At 41.3% G+C, this 17,674-nt stretch overlaps 2 protein-coding genes across 3 annotated transcripts in view; one reads left to right on the top strand and one right to left on the bottom strand.

Annotated features, from left to right (window-relative positions):
- cstf2 (cleavage stimulation factor, 3' pre-RNA, subunit 2) overlaps nucleotides 1-3,498 on the top strand; it is a 22,581-nt gene extending 19,083 nt beyond the window's left edge. For both annotated transcript variants that reach the window (XM_086023346.1, XM_086023347.1), the window contains 4 exons: nucleotides 577-704; nucleotides 2,074-2,178; nucleotides 2,427-2,577; nucleotides 3,315-3,498. In XM_086023346.1, coding sequence (XP_085879472.1) covers nucleotides 577-704; nucleotides 2,074-2,178; nucleotides 2,427-2,549 — 356 coding nt within the window. In that variant the 3' untranslated portion in view covers nucleotides 2,550-2,577; nucleotides 3,315-3,498. The remainder of the gene's footprint in view (nucleotides 1-576; nucleotides 705-2,073; nucleotides 2,179-2,426; nucleotides 2,578-3,314) is intronic.
- Nucleotides 3,496-17,674, bottom strand: nox1 (NADPH oxidase 1). The gene is made up of 13 exons (XM_086023345.1): nucleotides 17,493-17,674; nucleotides 17,330-17,425; nucleotides 17,114-17,224; nucleotides 15,346-15,430; nucleotides 12,172-12,317; nucleotides 10,979-11,172; nucleotides 10,773-10,896; nucleotides 9,745-9,837; nucleotides 9,408-9,649; nucleotides 8,113-8,275; nucleotides 6,728-6,874; nucleotides 5,870-5,994; nucleotides 3,496-5,784 (listed from the first exon to the last, which is right to left on the bottom strand). The coding sequence occupies exons 1-13, from the start codon at nucleotides 17,535-17,537 to the stop codon at nucleotides 5,658-5,660; spliced, it is 1,698 nt and encodes a 565-aa protein (XP_085879471.1). The 5' UTR covers nucleotides 17,538-17,674; the 3' UTR covers nucleotides 3,496-5,657.

Genomic DNA, 17,674 nt, shown 5'->3' with positions numbered 1-17,674 from the left:
GGGTGAGCGCTCTAGCCACTATGCCACCAGCAGACACTTTTTGTAGGAGGAGTGGCGAATTTCCGTTCAACTGCAAAAAAACCACTCACCTTTTCGCTCTTAACTCGTTGTATTATTTTGTTTTTTTGATGCACATTGGTTTTTACAAACATCAGACGTGCAGCTATGATACAAGCCGCATGTCTCGTGTCATTTCAACGCGGCAGCCGCTCAGAGTGAAGGCTCCATCTACCTATGCGTATGAAATGAAATGTACATATTTTGCTTCCTTTTTCTAAATGATCGTCAACCCCCATAGCATTTCCAAATGTCTCGCGCAGCTTGGCAATGCCAATGCGCCGGAGTCGTGAGAGCCGCACGACTGGCCAAGCGACTGAGCGTTTGGCTCTGCTGCACGGCCCTTTCACACTGAGCCAGTGCCGTGTGAGAAAGGCTTATATACTTTAAGACGGCAAGTAAGCGCCAGGAAACTCAATTTCAGGATTGTTCCAAAAGTATGCTAATTAACCTTTTGTTTGTTTCACACGACTTAATGTGCGTGTGATGTGTCTTTTGTGTTTGCGCGTCTTCCGGCAGGCCGCGATCCCCGAGCCATGGACGCCCGCGGCCCTGTGGCAGGAGGCCAGAGGGTTCCCATGGCGGGAGGAATGCAGGGCCCCATCCCCCACAACATGGGCCCCAACGCACCCCTCGCGGCACGGCCGGTAAACGTCTCTTCCGCTCCTTGCTTGGTTTTTGTTTTCCGTGTGTTTTATCTGCGCAAGTCATCAGGCGCAAGGCTCGAGTCTTCTTCCTTCTGTCTTGTTTGTTGAGTCACCGTGACATCAACGGTGAACTCGAGCAGCCAGTCTACAATCAGAAGGATGCTGTCCAATTGTTTTTGTTTTTTTTACCACTAGATCACTCATTCATTCACTCTTTCATTTGCATGAATGAACTGATTATTTCCTTTTTTTTAAAAAAAAAGTCAGAAATGTTTAATATATGTTTAGAATTGTTTATTTTACCTATTTTTATTTTAACAATTGACAATAACAAATATTTAACTAGTACTTGAGTGAAATACCAACAAATAATCAAAAAAGCAAAGCAAAGTACCCAAATTTAATGTATACAATACATTGTTTTTAATTTTATTATCTGTAGTTAATTATTTTTTGATTAACGTACAAAAATGGCAACAAAATGTTTTATACAGTATGTGAAATACTTTATTTGAATGAATTGACACATTTTAATGTAATTTTTTGTTAAAATTGTTTTTATCAATTTTTAAAATTCTTAATGATTTTTTTAAAATATATATATTTTTTTAAATGGCAAAATACATCTTAAGTGTTTGAAATATGTTATTAATACAATAAGATTCTCATTGTATTATGTATAAAATATTTATAATATAGTTAAGGAATTTTAAAGTGGGGAAAAAAAGTTGAATGTTGTGTGTTTTCAAAAGATTTCAAATGTGTTTTACCAGTAATATTAAAATAAAACATTCATATTTTTAATGCTATAATATATAATAATTCATTAAGCAATTGCCAAAAAATGGTCAAATGTGAATATAAAATTGTTTGTCATAAATTAGTCCAAATGACTTGCTTTGAATGAATTTAATTATAGAAAATTAAATAAACTGATTTAAAAAAAAAAAAAAAAAAGTAATTTCACAAATGTTTCAATTTATTTTTCAGTTGCTGAATTAGACATTTAATGAGATAAATTAATTATAAAAAAAAAGAATGAATGAATGCATATGAATGAATGACTACCAAAGTTGTGCCATCCCTTGCCTGGCCTTGTAGTAGATTGACTGTAATAAATAATGATACATTTTTTTTTTTACACTGTGCACATTGTATGAAGCATGCTCATGATAATTTTGCATACAGATTAGCATTTGTTTTTTTTGCACATGCTGCAATTGCGTTGTAGTGAGGAAGGCAAAGAACAAGGCAACTAGTGTGCAATATTCTTCCTTGACCCTCCAAAGTGAGCAGCTTCTGTCCAGTCTGGCTAATCATTACTCAGCTTATCAACAAGGCAAATGTCCGCCGTGTTTTTTCTCCACAGGGCCCCGTTATGTCTGGAGTTCCTCCTTCGGGAGGGGCAGGGGCAGGAGGAGGCGGCGGCTTCAGTCCGGCTCAGAACCAAGTTTCAACACAAGACCAGGAGAAGGTAGGTGTCACTAAGGGATGGTCTTCCTGACTCAAAATGAGGGAGGCCGAGGTGCTACTGTTGTCAAAGACATTTATTTCCCTGATGTGCGTACATCGTTAAGCTCTTCTTTTTTTTTTTTTCTTCAATCAAAAACAAAAAAGCTCACTCTGCATTTTTCCAAGTTCTAAGAGCACTTGTGTGTCGTATGTAATCCTTGAGTGCAGGCGCCACACCCTGTTGATCCCTTTTTGCGTCCCCGTTTGCAGGCTGCCCTGATCATGCAAGTCCTCCAGCTGACCCCGGAACAGATCGCCATGCTGCCCCCCGAGCAGAGGCAGAGCATCCTCATCCTCAAAGAACAGATCCAGAAAACCACCGGCGCACCTTGATTGGCCCGCGGACGCCGCGAGGGGGCAGGTATGTGCGTCGCCACAACCCACACCAGGCTCAAGCGCGCCCAGGTGCTTTTGTGCACGCCACCTACACTATGTCATCACTTTGCCACGTTCATTGGGCACAATTATACCTGTTTAATCAATGAAGAAAACGTGATTTCCCCCCCCCCCCCCCCACCATTTCAGCTCTTTAGTTTCCCAAAATTGTCCTTTCCTTTCTTATATTTTGCAAACGTATTCTATATCCTGCTCTTGTTTCATAATTCTAACTTTGTTCTTCAAAAATGGACTTTTACCTCGCGTCATACAGTTATTCCGGTAGCATGACTTTATTCTTTTTCGTTGTTTTCATGAATAGTAAAATTACATTTTATTGTATTTTTGTAAATTTTATGCAGTAATTAAATTGACTATTATTGTTATTCTCATAATATAGAATTTGAATTTTTAATATTACAACTTTTTTCTTGTATGCTCACTACGCTGTGACATTCTTAAAGTAAAATTACTCATAATCATAATGATCTCATAATACTCTCTCGCTTATAGGGACATTTTTTTAAATTTGAATTTTCAAAATTTGGATGATAGCTTGCAGCTAAGAAAAACCAGCAATTCACCCTCTGAAGAAATTTGAACATGATATAAGACACCATTACTGTTATTAGTAAAATACAAATTGAATAGGAACTGGCCCTTTGAAAAGCATTTTCTTGAGTTTAATGATATAATATTGTGACTTTCTTCTTATTCTTTTAGGACTTGCAGCCTGACCTCAACCTGAAGTTTGCCTCTTCATTCGTTTGGATGGTTGTATAGTTTTTTTTCCCATATCCTTTTTTTTTTTATGGAGTCCCGCCAAAAAAGTGTGAACACAAACATATCCCGTCATCCTTTATTTTTCCCCATGCTTCATGAATAAAACAAAACTACTAAAACATGACCATGTATTCTTTATTTACCAGAAACATAAAAACATAATAGAAAATTAGCACTTGAGTTCGCTATTCAAATTGAGCTTAAACATGCCTGTCCTTGGTTTCAGTGGATCATTACCAACACACCACGGGATTTTTTTTTTCCCGGGTGCGCTTCTTCCTTCTTCCGTCTCCAAACAATAGGGATCAAGATAATAAAATTGTATTAGGATACTTTGACAATACGCAATAATGAATCATTGGTTTTGTTTACCGGGAACTGCCAGGCCTCATCATGAATTAACTCATTTTTTTTTTTAAAAAGTGCTTTTCATATTTACAGAAACAAAGTGCTAGAAGTATGAAATTTCGAAAAAGATACATTGGTAACTGCTCGGATGCAAAATACATGATAAATGCAATGTACAATACAAAATATAAACAAAGTAACTGCAGGAAGTCCTCAAATTATGACCTACGCGACTTACGAGGTTTCGACTTTATGAAGCCCGTGCCTCCTCCGCCATTTGTCCCCAATACCATAGTGACTACATTTACATGCAGTCAATATTCGGGTTAAGGTCAAAATTCTGATTTCTGAAACATTCTGGATAACCCCCATTGACATGATTGAGTGGACAGCATTGCTCCGGCATTTGAAGACTTCGTGTATTGCAACATTTGGTGTGAAAGCGTACTGCAAAAAAGAACTATGACGCTCAAGGCCCAAAATTGGTCAGTTACATTTATATTATTACACTGGGAATACAATTTTGGTTGAGTTAGGCTAGACAGCTGTTTTTAGCTCATTTTTGGGTGCGGAGTCCAAAACTGATCTCAGTTTTAAGTTTTTGAGCACCAGTCGAAACATGGCATTAATATTTCATTTGAGGAATATGAGTTTAGCAGTAAAATCCACCCATTTTTAGCCATCGCTCGGGGCAGCCATTTTGCCACTTGCTGTCGACTGAAAATGACAACGCAGTTGCTCAGGGCTCAGGTAACGGCCAATCATGGCTCAGCTTCAGAAAACAGGTGAGCTGTGATTGGTCGTTACCTAAGCCCTGAGCAACTATGATGTCATTTTCAGTCGGCCCAAAATGACCGCCCCCTGAGGTGGCTAAAACGGGTAAATTTTGCTGCTTAACTCATATTCCACAAACGCAATATTAATCAGAATGCCACGTTTAGACTAGTGAAGGCGCATAGAACATATTATTGCAACAAATTTGGGGGGGGTTTGATTACTACTTTAAGAGAAAAGCCAGTACTAATCCTCTTAATTCCTACTATGCTAGATTTCTGTTTGCAGATATTGATAGTACTGACCTATTGGGAGCTGCACACACCTCTCACCGCACTCTCTCTCAATTGTGACTGCACAAACGGAATTATTTTTCAAATTGTTCCCCAGTGTGATATAACTGTTATTCCTTGTAATGTATGACTTTTTTCACAGATTTTTTTTTATCACTCTTCTTTTACACCAGTCTTATTTTTCTAACGTGGCTGTCCTTTATAAAGCACAGCTTTTTTCAGATTATGAATGGTGATTCTTTTGGCCATTTTTAAATTAACACCATATTCTTTTATTTGAGTACTCCTTACAAAGAATTAATTTTTTAAATTTTAAACTTTTTTATTCATCATGATTTTTTGGTGGAAACTTTAATCTTTTAAAATCAAGTCTGTTTTTCTCATGTGTGCAACTTTATTCTTTTTAAATTCTGACATTTTCCTGACAATATTGTTGCTTCATTCTTTTAATTGTGACCGTTTTTCCCCTCACAATAGTGGGACTTTATACTTGTATTATTACTACTGTTAAAATGTGATTCTTAGCTTCCACTTCACATACACAAGTTTGCAGCTTTTGTAATAAACATGTTCATGAGTTGAAGGAAACCCTGTTCTTTAAATATGTTAGCATTTTTTTTTTTTTTTTTTACTAATTAAATAACTTTTATACAATATTTTTAACTACCATCATGACCAGTGGTAGAGCGAATAGGGAGAATTCAGAGCAGTGGAGCACGCCCAGCATTGTTGTCAGATTTTTTTTTTTTTTTTTTCCCCCATGTGCGCTTTCAACACATGCGTGTGTGCCTTAATTAGCAGTGAGCAACATTCCCCAACAGGTCTTCCCGAATAGAAACTGCTTTTATAGTTTTTTTCTCCCCCCAGCTCAGAAATTCTCCTTGTTGAAGTAGAACTTTGTCTTGCGCGGGTCCACGTCAGAGTATTTGGCGCATTTCTTTTCCAAGACCTTGGCCAAAGCCACCGGCCCGCACAAGAAGGTTCCCACCACGGCCCTGAAAATGAAATGCAAAACACGAGACATTTTTGACAATGTTTGATTTGGTTTGGTAATTCAAAGAGGGAAGACGATTGTCTTACGAGGGGTTCTCTTTGCGGACTTGTTCAAACTCCTTATCCCAGTTGGGTCTTCCATAGTGAGTTTTCTGTTTGAGTCCAGTGACCACGTCGGTCTCCTCGTCAAAGTGTACCATGGCATGATTGGCCTTAAGAGAACAGGAAGAGCTGACATGAGCAAACAAAATGGACGTTCCAAAGCCACCCGCAGTATCCAAACCACTAAGGACTCAGAAAAGGCACAAGTGAAACCAGGTATCAGCTCACACAAAGTTGAGCTTGAGAGACTCAGAATGTAGTGCTTTAGCATGTTAGCACAGGTGAATGGTATCCATTTCATGAAATATGGATCAGTTTGACGGCTGTTTGGAATTTGACCACTACTACGCTAAACCTTTTTTTCCTGATCACTGTTTGGTTTCTTTCAGACAACACAGATGAAGTCTAAGTTCTGTATATTTGGCAAAATGGCCAAGGAAAACTATGAGTTCTGTGAAAACAAGTACAGTACTCAGAAGGAGGAATTATTGCCATAGAAGTGGGCAAGTTGTAAAACCCAGATTTGATTGCAGCCATAAATCTTGCAATCACTCACCTGCAAAACAGGCAAAATGAAGTTACCCTACATGAGCTCTTCATGTCATCCCTGACTCCGATCACCCCCCCCACCGAAAAAGATTTATAATTGCCTATAAAAACATTATATGAAGCTCCGCAATTAGTTCCTTGACACCAAGCCCCTACTTCTATATCATACAGAGAGCTGAGCACAAAAACGGAATACGTTGTGTTTTTCAAATATGCAGGGGAACACTGTACAGTAAAAACCATTCAAAACAATCATCGCGGGCGCAAAGGATTTTCATTTTGGCAAGAACATACATGACTCTGATCCCATCCGGTCAGAAAGAGCTTGTAGGTGAGGAAATCCCCAATGCCCCTCTCCTCCATCTCCCGCTCTTGGACCTGCAGGAGGTCGGCAAACCACTCAAAGGCATTTGTCTCCCGGCACAGCCAGTAGAAGTAGATCTGGAACCAGGAAGTAAAAAAGGTACGAAAAAAAGACAACGACAATGAGGCGCTTGCTCAAAGGGTGTGTTTACGTGGGCAGGTTACATCACTTTGCTTCATTCAGGCAAGGGAAAATGCCAGCGTGGGACAAACTAGCTCAACTGGAACAAAAGACGACCACGACACACAGATGGAATTTCAACTACAGATTCAGTGTGACATGCATGGTCAACATTCAAGATGTGTTTTCAAACACCCGTGGGGAATCAATTCTAAATATGTACAGCGATGCCGTGCGATACGACTTTATTCGTTCTGTGACCATGCTTGTAACACAAAACGCTCGTATCCAAAATCATCTTTCCCCATTGAGATGAACGCAAATGCCATTCATTTGTTCCAGCCCCCAACCACCCAAAAAATTAAAAAAAAAAAAAAAAAATGTTCTCATGTGAATTTTCGTTTGTGTTCAATCTTTTGCTTAATGCTACCGCAAAATAAATGCTATTAGCAGACTAAAATGCAAAGCTAATGGGGGGGGTGCTTTAAATGAAAACAAGGTGTGATTTTCTTTGTCTACTGTTTATTTGGATGTTATCCTTCAACTGGGCGTGGCATTAAACACCTTGAAGCCTCCTTTTTGAAGAATGCTTCACTTTTTGCCAAAATGCTGCTTAATGTGAGGTGAATTGACTGCCAAAATCGCCCCAATGACGGCTCATATTAAAATTATTTATTTATTTATTCATCTATTACTATCAAGGCATCATGTAGTAGGACATTTGTCAGGATGATTTTTTTTTTTATAGCAGTTTCCGCATTACATAGCGCATCATTGCACTGCTAACTAAAAAACAAGGCTGTGAACTGAAGGGTAGGTTTTCAAAAGCATACGCAGTGTTGCCAATGGGGGGGATCTTTAAAATCGTGTTTGCTATCATCAGAAATAAAATCAGATCTCAGAAGTGAAAAGCAAAAAAAAAGGAAACCAAAACTTGTTTTGACTGTCAAAGCTATTTGTTTGTCTACGAGCCAAGAGAAGAAAAAGGTCTAATTGCCCAGCCCAAAAATGTACTCGAAAAAAATGGTGCTATAATAGGTTGCCTGAGAATGTCAAAACTCAGTGGCCTAAACCAGTTCGACCTCACCTGAAGTGTGCAAACAATAGGTGTCAGACTGCATGACAGCACGCCTTTTGCCTTGAAAAGACAACAAAAGCAGAAAGCGAGCAGTGTCGTCGCGTGGTTGCGCGTTACCTTTCGCGTGCGCAGAACCGGGTTGGACTCCTTGAATTTGTACCAGATGGACTTGAGGATTGAGGCGAAGGGGGTGACGCCGATCCCCGCGCCCACCAGCATGGCCACCTCGTAGTCGAACACGTCCTCGCTGGCCGTACCGAAGGGCCCGTCCACGCCCATTCTAGTAGGGACCAAAGACACGCGTCGATGTCAAGCATCGAGTTTGGCTGCATTGAGACACCGGTGACCCCGCCGAAGAGCTTTTTGAGTTGGGATAACAATTAAATACAATGTATTGGTCAGTGTGTGCATCATCTCTAAGTGCTGCAATTCCATTGATCGTGCTGCACAGCAATTCTTGCCTTGCATTCGCACAATCCGTTTTTATTTGCAAAAGCATGAGTGTGAATGCTCGTCCCTCAGCATTCACTCAGTAATTGGCAATAAGTTGAGTGGGAATGCTCGTGCTTACGCAAGTATTTTGATGAACACAAACATTTAAGACACACAATCGCGTGAGTGCTTGTCTCTCAGCATTCACAACAAATATTTTGACACGTTAGCTTTTGTGTAAATGCTTCGCAGCATTTTAGAAACACTAACAATGTGACTGCTTGTCTCGGCGCGAACAAAAATATGATGGGCCCAATGCTGCATTGGTGTGAATGCTTTCACAACATTCACACAAGTGTGTAAATAAAAAGCACAAATGCTCCTCCATTGTTTCGCTGCATTGATTGGTGAGTGATTGTCTGTCAGCATTCACTCACTAAAGATTTTCGACGCAACAGCATTAATGTGAACGCCTACCAGCGCTAACGCAAACACAGGAAGTCCTCGAGTTACGATGTATTCGACCTGCGACGTTTCGACTACGACGCCCGTGCCTCTTCCGCCATTTTGTCCCCAGCACCACAGCGTTTCTTGTGCTAGTGCGTGTCTGTGTTTGTTTGCCTCTCTCTCCCTCCCCGCCTTCTTCTCCATCCACCTCTCAGCAGTAATGTACAGTAAAGTACAGCACCTGAATTTTAACGTCTTCCAGAAACACGACGTCAGACATCAGGTTAGTACTTTAGGTTTTTCCTATACAAAATAAGACGTCCATTCCGACTTTAACGGTGACATCCGACTTAGAGCGAAATTCGGGTTACGTCGCCAGCGTAGGAATGGAATGTGTTTGTAAGTCGAAGTCTTCCTGCACGGTTGCTGAGCAACAGCTTTACAGTGAACGCTTGTCTCTGATAGCACGAGTGTGACTACGGTCTTCTCTCAGCAGTCGCATAATGGCAGCAAAACATTTGAAATGAACTGACTTGGGCCCTTGGGCGCCCTCGGGCAGCTGCTGCATGATGCTGATGAGTTTTTCCGTCCAGTCTCCGGCCGAGCGGATGTGCACGCTGAAGAAGTCCTCCTCGGGGGCCGAGGTCATGGTGAACGGGTGCCACTCCAGTTGCGAGATGACCGGACAGTTGAGGAACACGTACTGGCCCACCTCCATTTTGAAGCCGCTCTTGACCAGCTGCAACTCCAGCACCTTGGACGGATGCATCACGATCTAAAAAAGAACAAACAAAACAAAACAAAACTAAAAAAATTAAGGGACGAAGGTGAGATGGAAAGACACGATCCGAATTTCAGTGGAAACTTTACCTTTCGGTATCGGACCGTCTGCAAGTATCGGACCAAACGCAGCAGCCGCTCACACAGGTACAGAATCATCGGACCGATCACCCACATCCAAGTCTGGGGGGATGACAAGAGGAGGATTGTTAGCAGTTATGGCCTCAAGTTTTGTTCGTATTGTTCAAATATGGAGTTGATGCATGTCATCATTTATTGAGGTAAGGCACATACAGTAATTTTCTTAATCTTGGACTTTAGAGAAAAAGCTAAAACATGTCATTAAATAGAATACCATTTCAATGGAGTTTGTGCATGATAATTTAGTGCTGCAATATTATTCATTGTGCTGCTGCTTTTGGTATGCCCGTCTTGGGAGGCAGTATAACACTGTGATGCAGACACAAAGAAGAGTAGTACTTCCGCCACAAAGTGACTCCGTAAGATGCCGTTATATGACCCGTATTCATTTTTCATAGATGACAAACAACATACAGTATGCCTATGGGTACTGTTATATTATCTGTCGACAGGAGTTGCTCCACCGTTTGTATTTTCCCACGTATATGTTTCGTTTGACGGTAAACTTGATCTGGGGTAGGCATTAAACATACCGAAACCTCTTTTTTGATGAATTGCTCACTATTTTCTGCTTATTGTGAAGAGTTGAGTGACTTCACTGCCACCGTGCAATACTCATGTCTTCAGTTTGCGCTCGGAAGATAAAGCAAAAAAAAACACTTTAATACTGAAGCGAGTAGTGACCTGCAGTTTTGTTGCTTGGATGTGTTGGACTTGAACAAGTTCTGACTGTCTACAAGGCCATGAAGGTCTCTAAATGTAGCCTGGGACAGCGGGCAAAGCGAGCTAGCTTGCATTTGAAGCAACGACCGAAAAATACCACTGACGTCACTGATTAATCAACATTGACTCTCATCACCTTATCAATCTAATTCAAATTATTAGTTAGTTCATTAATTCAAGTGTCAGCCGTTATATGCCTAACGTTTTGTGAATGGTGCACGTTCTCACAAAGCTGTCCAAAACAAGAGACCAACCTGCGGAAAGTTCCCTGAAAACTGCGGGACAGGACACTCGGGAATCCGCCCCCACTCAGCGCTGCGGTCCTTGCAGATGGTGAAGTTGTGTGCTTTGGTCTCGGCCTGTTTCCTCACGATGCGCCTGAAGGGGACGCGGCAAGAGTTGATGGCAAACAATACAGCAGAGAGCGAGGAAGGGAGGGCACGGCGGGGCGTTCTCCTACCCGGCGCCATGAATGACGAGGCCGGCGAAGAAGATGATAAAGAGATGGTGCGTGTACCAGAAGACCTCAAAGTAGCTGCGGCGGATGACCTCCATGGAAGACGTGATGATGAGGATGAGGCACAGGGTGATGATGACCCCAGTGATGCCGGCGATGGTGGTGAACACCAAGTAAGTGGGAATTTGCTGCGGGTCCTGACACACAAAAACAACTTCATGTCATCTGTGTTCATTGGCCACTTCATTGGGAACGGCCATTAAAGAGACAAAAGCTCAATTCTGCCTATACAAACCACTGATACTAATACTCAGGTTTAATTGACACTGCCCGAGACGTATTAAATAAAAGTACTAATTCAACACTATTATGGTGAGACTGTGATTTGCGATGGTCTACATCAGAAGGTCTTCCTAATATTTACCTTTTTAGTGGCTTAGTTATTATTATCCATCCATTATCTGATCCGCTTATCTGTTGCCTTAATTATTACAATTATTTTGCTAGAGATTAAAAAGAAAACTAATATATATATATAAAGACATTTCGACATGAAATTGGCGGCTATGTTGCGGCTAGCACGTCTAACATGCACGGCATCATCCGACTGTGAATGTTTCAACTTCCCTCCCGGCTAACAGTAGGATAACGGCACAGCTAATAGCAACAACTAGCTTCAGGCCGTTAAAACAAAAGGTTGTCGGTCGAAAAACTGGGGGCATTCCTTGTCCAAATAAATGTGCACGTCCACTCATTCCCACTTCAGTCTCTGTAAATATCCTGACTGGTGTTAAATGCCTCGCTCGTCCTAACCGTGATCAGCAAAGAAGCAGTGTTTTTGTTTTTTTTAAGCAATAAGCAGTGTGCGCTTGTCCCAGCATAAGGATTCCCAATGGAGAGTTTGTAATCGGTTCCTCCAGTGACTCCGACCGAACAAGGATAGAACGGTAGGGGGCGCGGCCATTCCCCTCATTAACAAGAGGCGTTATTCATGGGGTCACTTATTTCCTCATTTCTCCAAAATGTATTGATAAACTAGAAAATGACAACTCTTTTCATTTTCCTGATCAAAAAATATATCAAATGAACTTGGCCATCCCGGCCCAACTATCCCTTTAAACCACTCAACATAAAAGTAATCTAATCATGATTTTGAATCTAACGATCAAAGCCATGTAGAGTAGAGGCCGACTCACTAGGCTCATTATGCGAATGGGGTTGAGGTAGGTAGTGTTTTTCGTGTCCTCCAGGTCGGACAGCGCTGTGCTGAGCTCATCGTAAACGCCTTGTCTGCTGTTGTTGTACCACTCCATGTTCAGAAGATGAGCGATGACGTGAACAGCTGTCGGGACATGACACAGAGAAGCCACATGGGTCAAACATGACACACGACACACAGTACACACTTGTTTTGAGTTACCAAACACGCCTAATACATTCATTTTTGTGACATACTATGATCAGACACAAGAGCTGTACTCAAAATGGAGCAACACTCGTCAGGTTGAGTTTAGAACTCTCCAATTTTAACACTCGAGTCAGGTGGAAATAGCTCTCAGTTGGATTCAATGCAGTTATTCACCACTAGTGCAAGCTACAACCAGAATAAGGTTAGCCTAACTGCTTCCTGCTTGCGTAGTGTGTAGACGCCAATTGCTCAGCTTTTGCTTTGCTTGCATCCTTTTCAGAGATAAGTGCTTTGCGTTTTTTTTTTCTCTCTGGACTTCTGTCTACTTTTAATATCGAGGTGGCTGTACTTTTTCTTTTTTAATGCGTGAGTACGGCCAATTAGCACAAGACTGCTATTAGCAACAAGGCTAAAAGCAAGATGCCTCCTGTTTCGACTGACGACTACCACAAACTCCTTCAGAAGATGGCAGCGCTGGAGGCAAAAATGGTCGCCTCAAAGTGTTTGTGGAGGTGAATGGGAAATCAGGCAATGAGACCACGCTACCAGTGTCTCCAAACAGTGGACACAAGCATGCTAACAGACAGCTAGCTCCATCCACCAGCCCTCCCTGGAATTTGCTGGGAGCAAAGCCAAAAATGAACAGTTTTCGCCCAACAGCCAGACCTGACCGTGAACCAAGTAATGAGGAGTACCATCGGCTCATGCAAGAGGTCGTATCAACACCAAGAAATCAGTCTTGGACTTCGGTATCAGCAAGAAAAAGGAAACCATTTTACTGACAACGAAAACAAAACGTGGGCATTGAACTGAGAAACTGGTTTGCCTTACTGTCATCTGACCAGCAATTTTCCGTGGCTCACAGCACCAATGAAATGTATGAAAGTGGACCCTCTCAGCAAATGAGATGAGCTACTGGGCCACAAACACTGACAGTAGGCGACAAAGCCTTATTTGGCGTCAAACGTCCACGCAGCAGAAAGCACACAAAAGTTCAGTGTTTTGCTAATGACAAAGTTTCTAATATTTCTGAAAAAGTTGAGAAGATCGCTATACTGAGTATTCGACAGTCAGATCGGTTATAATTCACACAGGAGCATTTGATATGTTGAAAAAACAGTCAGACGCTGAAGTAAGACCCCTCTACAAAAAAATGCAATCTCTGAACGCAGAGGTATTTCTGAGTGGGCCTCTTGCTAGAGTCCGGCAAGAGGATGAGCGCTTCAGCCGGATAATGTCGCTGTCAAGATGGCAAAGAAGCGTCTGTGCTTCTCATTCAGTGAATTTTATTGACAATTTTTACATTTTTGGGAACGTCATCATCTTTTCCAACGCAATAGGACTTATTTTAATAAGCAGGAGATCAAATTACGGACTGCCAACATTGTCCAAAGTGCGCGTCACGGGGCTCCACGTTCTCACAACAAAAGGCCATGTTTATCCGCAACAACAGATAAGACGAGCACACGTTGAAACCCAATCCCCCACACCTCTCCCTCCAGAAGAGACTGATTTCTCCTCATCGGCCCCAACTTCTGGGCCACAACCACCGCTTGATTCAACCAAAACTTTGGAGCAGTCTTTACACTGCCAAACACCACCACCGGACTCACCCCTGGACTGTACATTGCCCCCGAACGACTGCACAAATCCCATCGTCTATGAACGACTCCCTCTCAGATTTCACCGACAAGATGAACAAGCTTGTCAATATTGGAAATCTCACACCATTTCCATCCCCCATGTGCTCACCTCTTACTCCTGATTACCATTTGACCACAGCCACCCCAAGACTCACCACAGCTATCTACCAAACATCTGACCCCACCAAGACTCCGCAAACAGCCACCTACCTGCCTATTTCCTTCTTTGCTCGTAAATAAACTTAACTCCAGTCCGGTCTGATATGTTCTGAGAAACGTTTCTGTGCTTTTATCTCCAGTAGACTTGATTGCTGTCACGGTCTTCTTACTGGACTCCCTCAAAAGAGCATCAAACAGCTGCAGCTGCAGCTCGGGTTCTGACCACAACAAAGAGATCAGAACATATTATTCCAGTCCTAAAGGCTTTATACTGGCTCCCAATCAGCTCTAAAATAGATTTGAAAATTCTGCTACTGGTCTAAAAATCACTTGGTACTGAATACATTCAAGAAATGCTGACAGAATATAAACCCTGCAGCGATCTGAGATCTGCAAAGTTGGGTCACTTAGTGGAGCCCAGAGTTCCGAGTAAACATGGTGAAGCTGCAATTAGCCGTAATGCTTCACACAAATGGAATAAGCTGCCAATAGAAGTGAAGTCAGCCTCGAGCATAAATGCTTTTAAATTCTTTGCTTGTTGTTTTTTTCCTCATACCCTTGATTATGGTCCTCTAAACATTTTTTTTTTCCTTTTAGATATTTTAGAAACTCTTTTATTTCTTTACTTTAAAATATTTTCAAAGTTTTCTGTTAATGTGTTGAAATGTTGTCAATGTACATCCTTTTTTTTTTTTTTTGCACATACATGTCTGTTGTTTTTTTTAACGACCCAGTTTATGAGCCCAGTTTGAGAAACGCTGTTGTATATATACAATGAGGTTAATAAGCATTCTAGCAGTCACGCTTGGTGAGTAGAATCACCCTGTGTCAACATTTAAATGGTATCACCTTTTCTCTGTCTGCCGATCACTGTGCAATAGGACTCTGTCATATAGTCAGAGTTAGGCATTTTTAAGCCTCGCGGAAAAAAAAACTGTTATCATTTGCATGCATCTTTTTCATGATCTCACTCAAACATTAGGGCCCCTTATCAGTGCACTTCCCTGATAAAGCAAAACAAAAGAAACACCTGATGCCTTGTCACAGTGAGGAATTGAATCCACAGACACTCACAGTATCACAACTCATGTTTCCCATAACCTAATGATCTGTTATGAGTACATTTGAGCCTCTCCCCCCACCCCGCGTGACAAGCTCACCTGTCATTAGGGCGATCGTGTAAGCCACCAACTTGTGGAAGTCAATATTTTTGTCCAGCTGCTTCCTCAAACTACGACTGCAACACTGAATAAGAAAGAGCAAATATTTAATTTAAATTTTAGAATTCAATTGAAAAATGTACAGCACCCACATATTTAGACAACTTCAATCACTTAATTCAAAGTTGCAAGGGGAAATTCCAGCCTCCCAAAATTGCAGTGCGAGTGATGATGATGACTCACATTTGAGTACCCATATACAAACAAGGGAGGGGTGGGGGGCACAAGACTTGGGTTACAAAAGATTTTTGTTTTCACAATGCTAACAATACATTTGATTTATTTTCTCCATGTCTTCCTTAAAACACAGCCAAAACTACATATGACATTTTTTGGTGTAAATTTCCTCTTTACACTATACAGTACCTTTGTCAAATTATCACGTTTCATGAACTTGTATAGTGTCTATAGAATGTAGCGCAGAACCTGCTTCTTGACAAACAACATTCAAGAATAATAACAGTAACCATAATCATCATCATCATCATCCTAGTACAAAATGACACTTAAGTGGTGCTTTTCAGGACGCCCAAAGATGCAAGGAACTCAACAAGTTGCAAACTTTTCACGGAAATAACTAATGTATAACAGACTATACGTATACTGTGGTGCCTGGAGATATGAGTAACCCGACATTGTATTTAGAGAAATGAGCCATCGTTTGACAGATTTTTTTTTTTATTTTACAAGCATACATTTTAGATACAAGCACTGTATCGAGGCAGTGAACTCAATTCACAACAACCAGCAGTTTGGTAGATAGTGAACAATTCTTAAAAAAAAAAAGGTTTTTGGTGTTTAGTGCAACTTCAAGTTGAAATAACAGGCATACATTCTTTATCCTGTTATGAATGACCAATATTAGTGTAGCTGGGGGAAGGCCAGAACAGATAAATGGCATTTGTATTCATTGCAATTGGGAAAGATTATTTGAGTTGAGTTTTGAGTTACGAGTGTGGTCATGGAACAAATTAAACTTGTATATCAAGGAGCCACTGGATGGGAACGTATATATGAATTTATTGGAATCATTGGGAATAAAACAGAAATGTGTTTGGTTCTATTAGTCAGTATTGTATTACTGAATAACAAATACCGTCAAGTGCCGTCTTCTTATGACAAACAGCACAAACTGTATGGTCCTTGTTGTTTGTGAAATATTATATTTCAGGTTTTAAAAATGAGCCTAAATTTCCAATTTTTCCCAAGGAAAGTTTACAACTTGTCCAAAATTACTGTCTAGAAATGTTCCATCCGTTTGCAACTCCTTTTTCCCCGTAGGGGTTATAGATCTCCAGAGAAGGCTTTGTGGTGTTGTTGCTCTTTAAGCAACGCATATCCGAACACAAACTGTACCGCAACATCTTGCAATATAATTTTGGGGAAGCTGGCATTAATGGCATTTCCATTCATTTCAGTGGGGAAATATGATTTGAGATACAAGGTTTTGAGTTATAAGCTTGGTTGAGGAACGAATTAAACTCTAATCTCAAGATGTCACTGTATTTATCATAATTATTGCCATTTGTGTTTTACGTGTTCTGAGGCTTTTTAAGTTTCCCCAACCTTTCATTACAACAACATTGCTAGTGGTAGTCTTTTCACACACCCATGTAACTTATGCGAGGGAGGCACTTTTCGTCTTAAATGGCACAAGCTCATAGACAGGATAAGACACTAGATATAGTTTCATATTTGCACATCTTACCACAAGGGAGCCCCGTATTAGGGACAGCAGGTTGCGACACACGGGAAGGAGGATCAGCAAGCAGTTGAAGTTAAGCACGGCGGCAGGAGCCCTGGCCCAGGCCAGAGCTGACTGGGGTGACCCAAAAAAAAAAAATCAAATAAAAAAAATCATGAGTCTGTCAGAGTCTTGGCTGGAGAGTGGGAGGGGGTGGGGAGCAACTTTAGAAGGACTCACCCCTAAGAGGTGCCGCGTGTAAAAGTACTCATCCCCCACGTCGTAGACGAGATAAAACCAGACAAAGAGGAAGATGTTGATGCCCATCCACACCACCTGCAACGTGAAACTTGTCAAATATGCTCATTTATGCCATTTGCGGTACAAATGTGAAGCAGCTCACCAGTGTGACACAGGTAACGCCATTGTTAATAATCCAGTTGGCCATGTTGAACACCTGCAGTGGGATCACATCAGGCGTGCCACAGCTGCACTTTTAAAGGCTGCAGGCTCCTCCTTCAAGCGCGACTAATCTGACACACAAGGAAGTCAGTGACACCCAGTCACACACACACAAATGGCAGA

The sequence above is a fragment of the Filicampus tigris genome, chromosome 2 (assembly GCF_054856515.1).
Source record: "Filicampus tigris isolate MCC_2025a chromosome 2, RoL_Ftig_1.0, whole genome shotgun sequence".
Lineage (NCBI taxonomy): Eukaryota > Metazoa > Chordata > Actinopteri > Syngnathiformes > Syngnathidae > Filicampus > Filicampus tigris.
The sequence above is the reverse complement of the archived record's forward strand: the minus strand, read 5'-3'. Positions and strand labels throughout refer to the sequence as shown.

What these genes read in the sequence shown, in the direction of transcription:
- nox1 (XM_086023345.1), bottom strand. Translation starts at nt 17,537, where the DNA reads ATGGCCAACTGGATTATTAACAATGGCGTTACCTGTGTCACACTG. An exon ending in CACGATCGCCCTAATGACAG is followed by an intron (nt 12,318 to 15,345) that starts GTGAGCTTGTCA and finishes ATGTCCCGACAG; the next exon opens with CTGTTCACGTCATCGCTCAT. An exon ending in TTTCAGGGAACTTTCCGCAG is followed by an intron (nt 9,838 to 10,772) that starts GTTGGTCTCTTG and finishes TCATCCCCCCAG; the next exon opens with ACTTGGATGTGGGTGATCGG.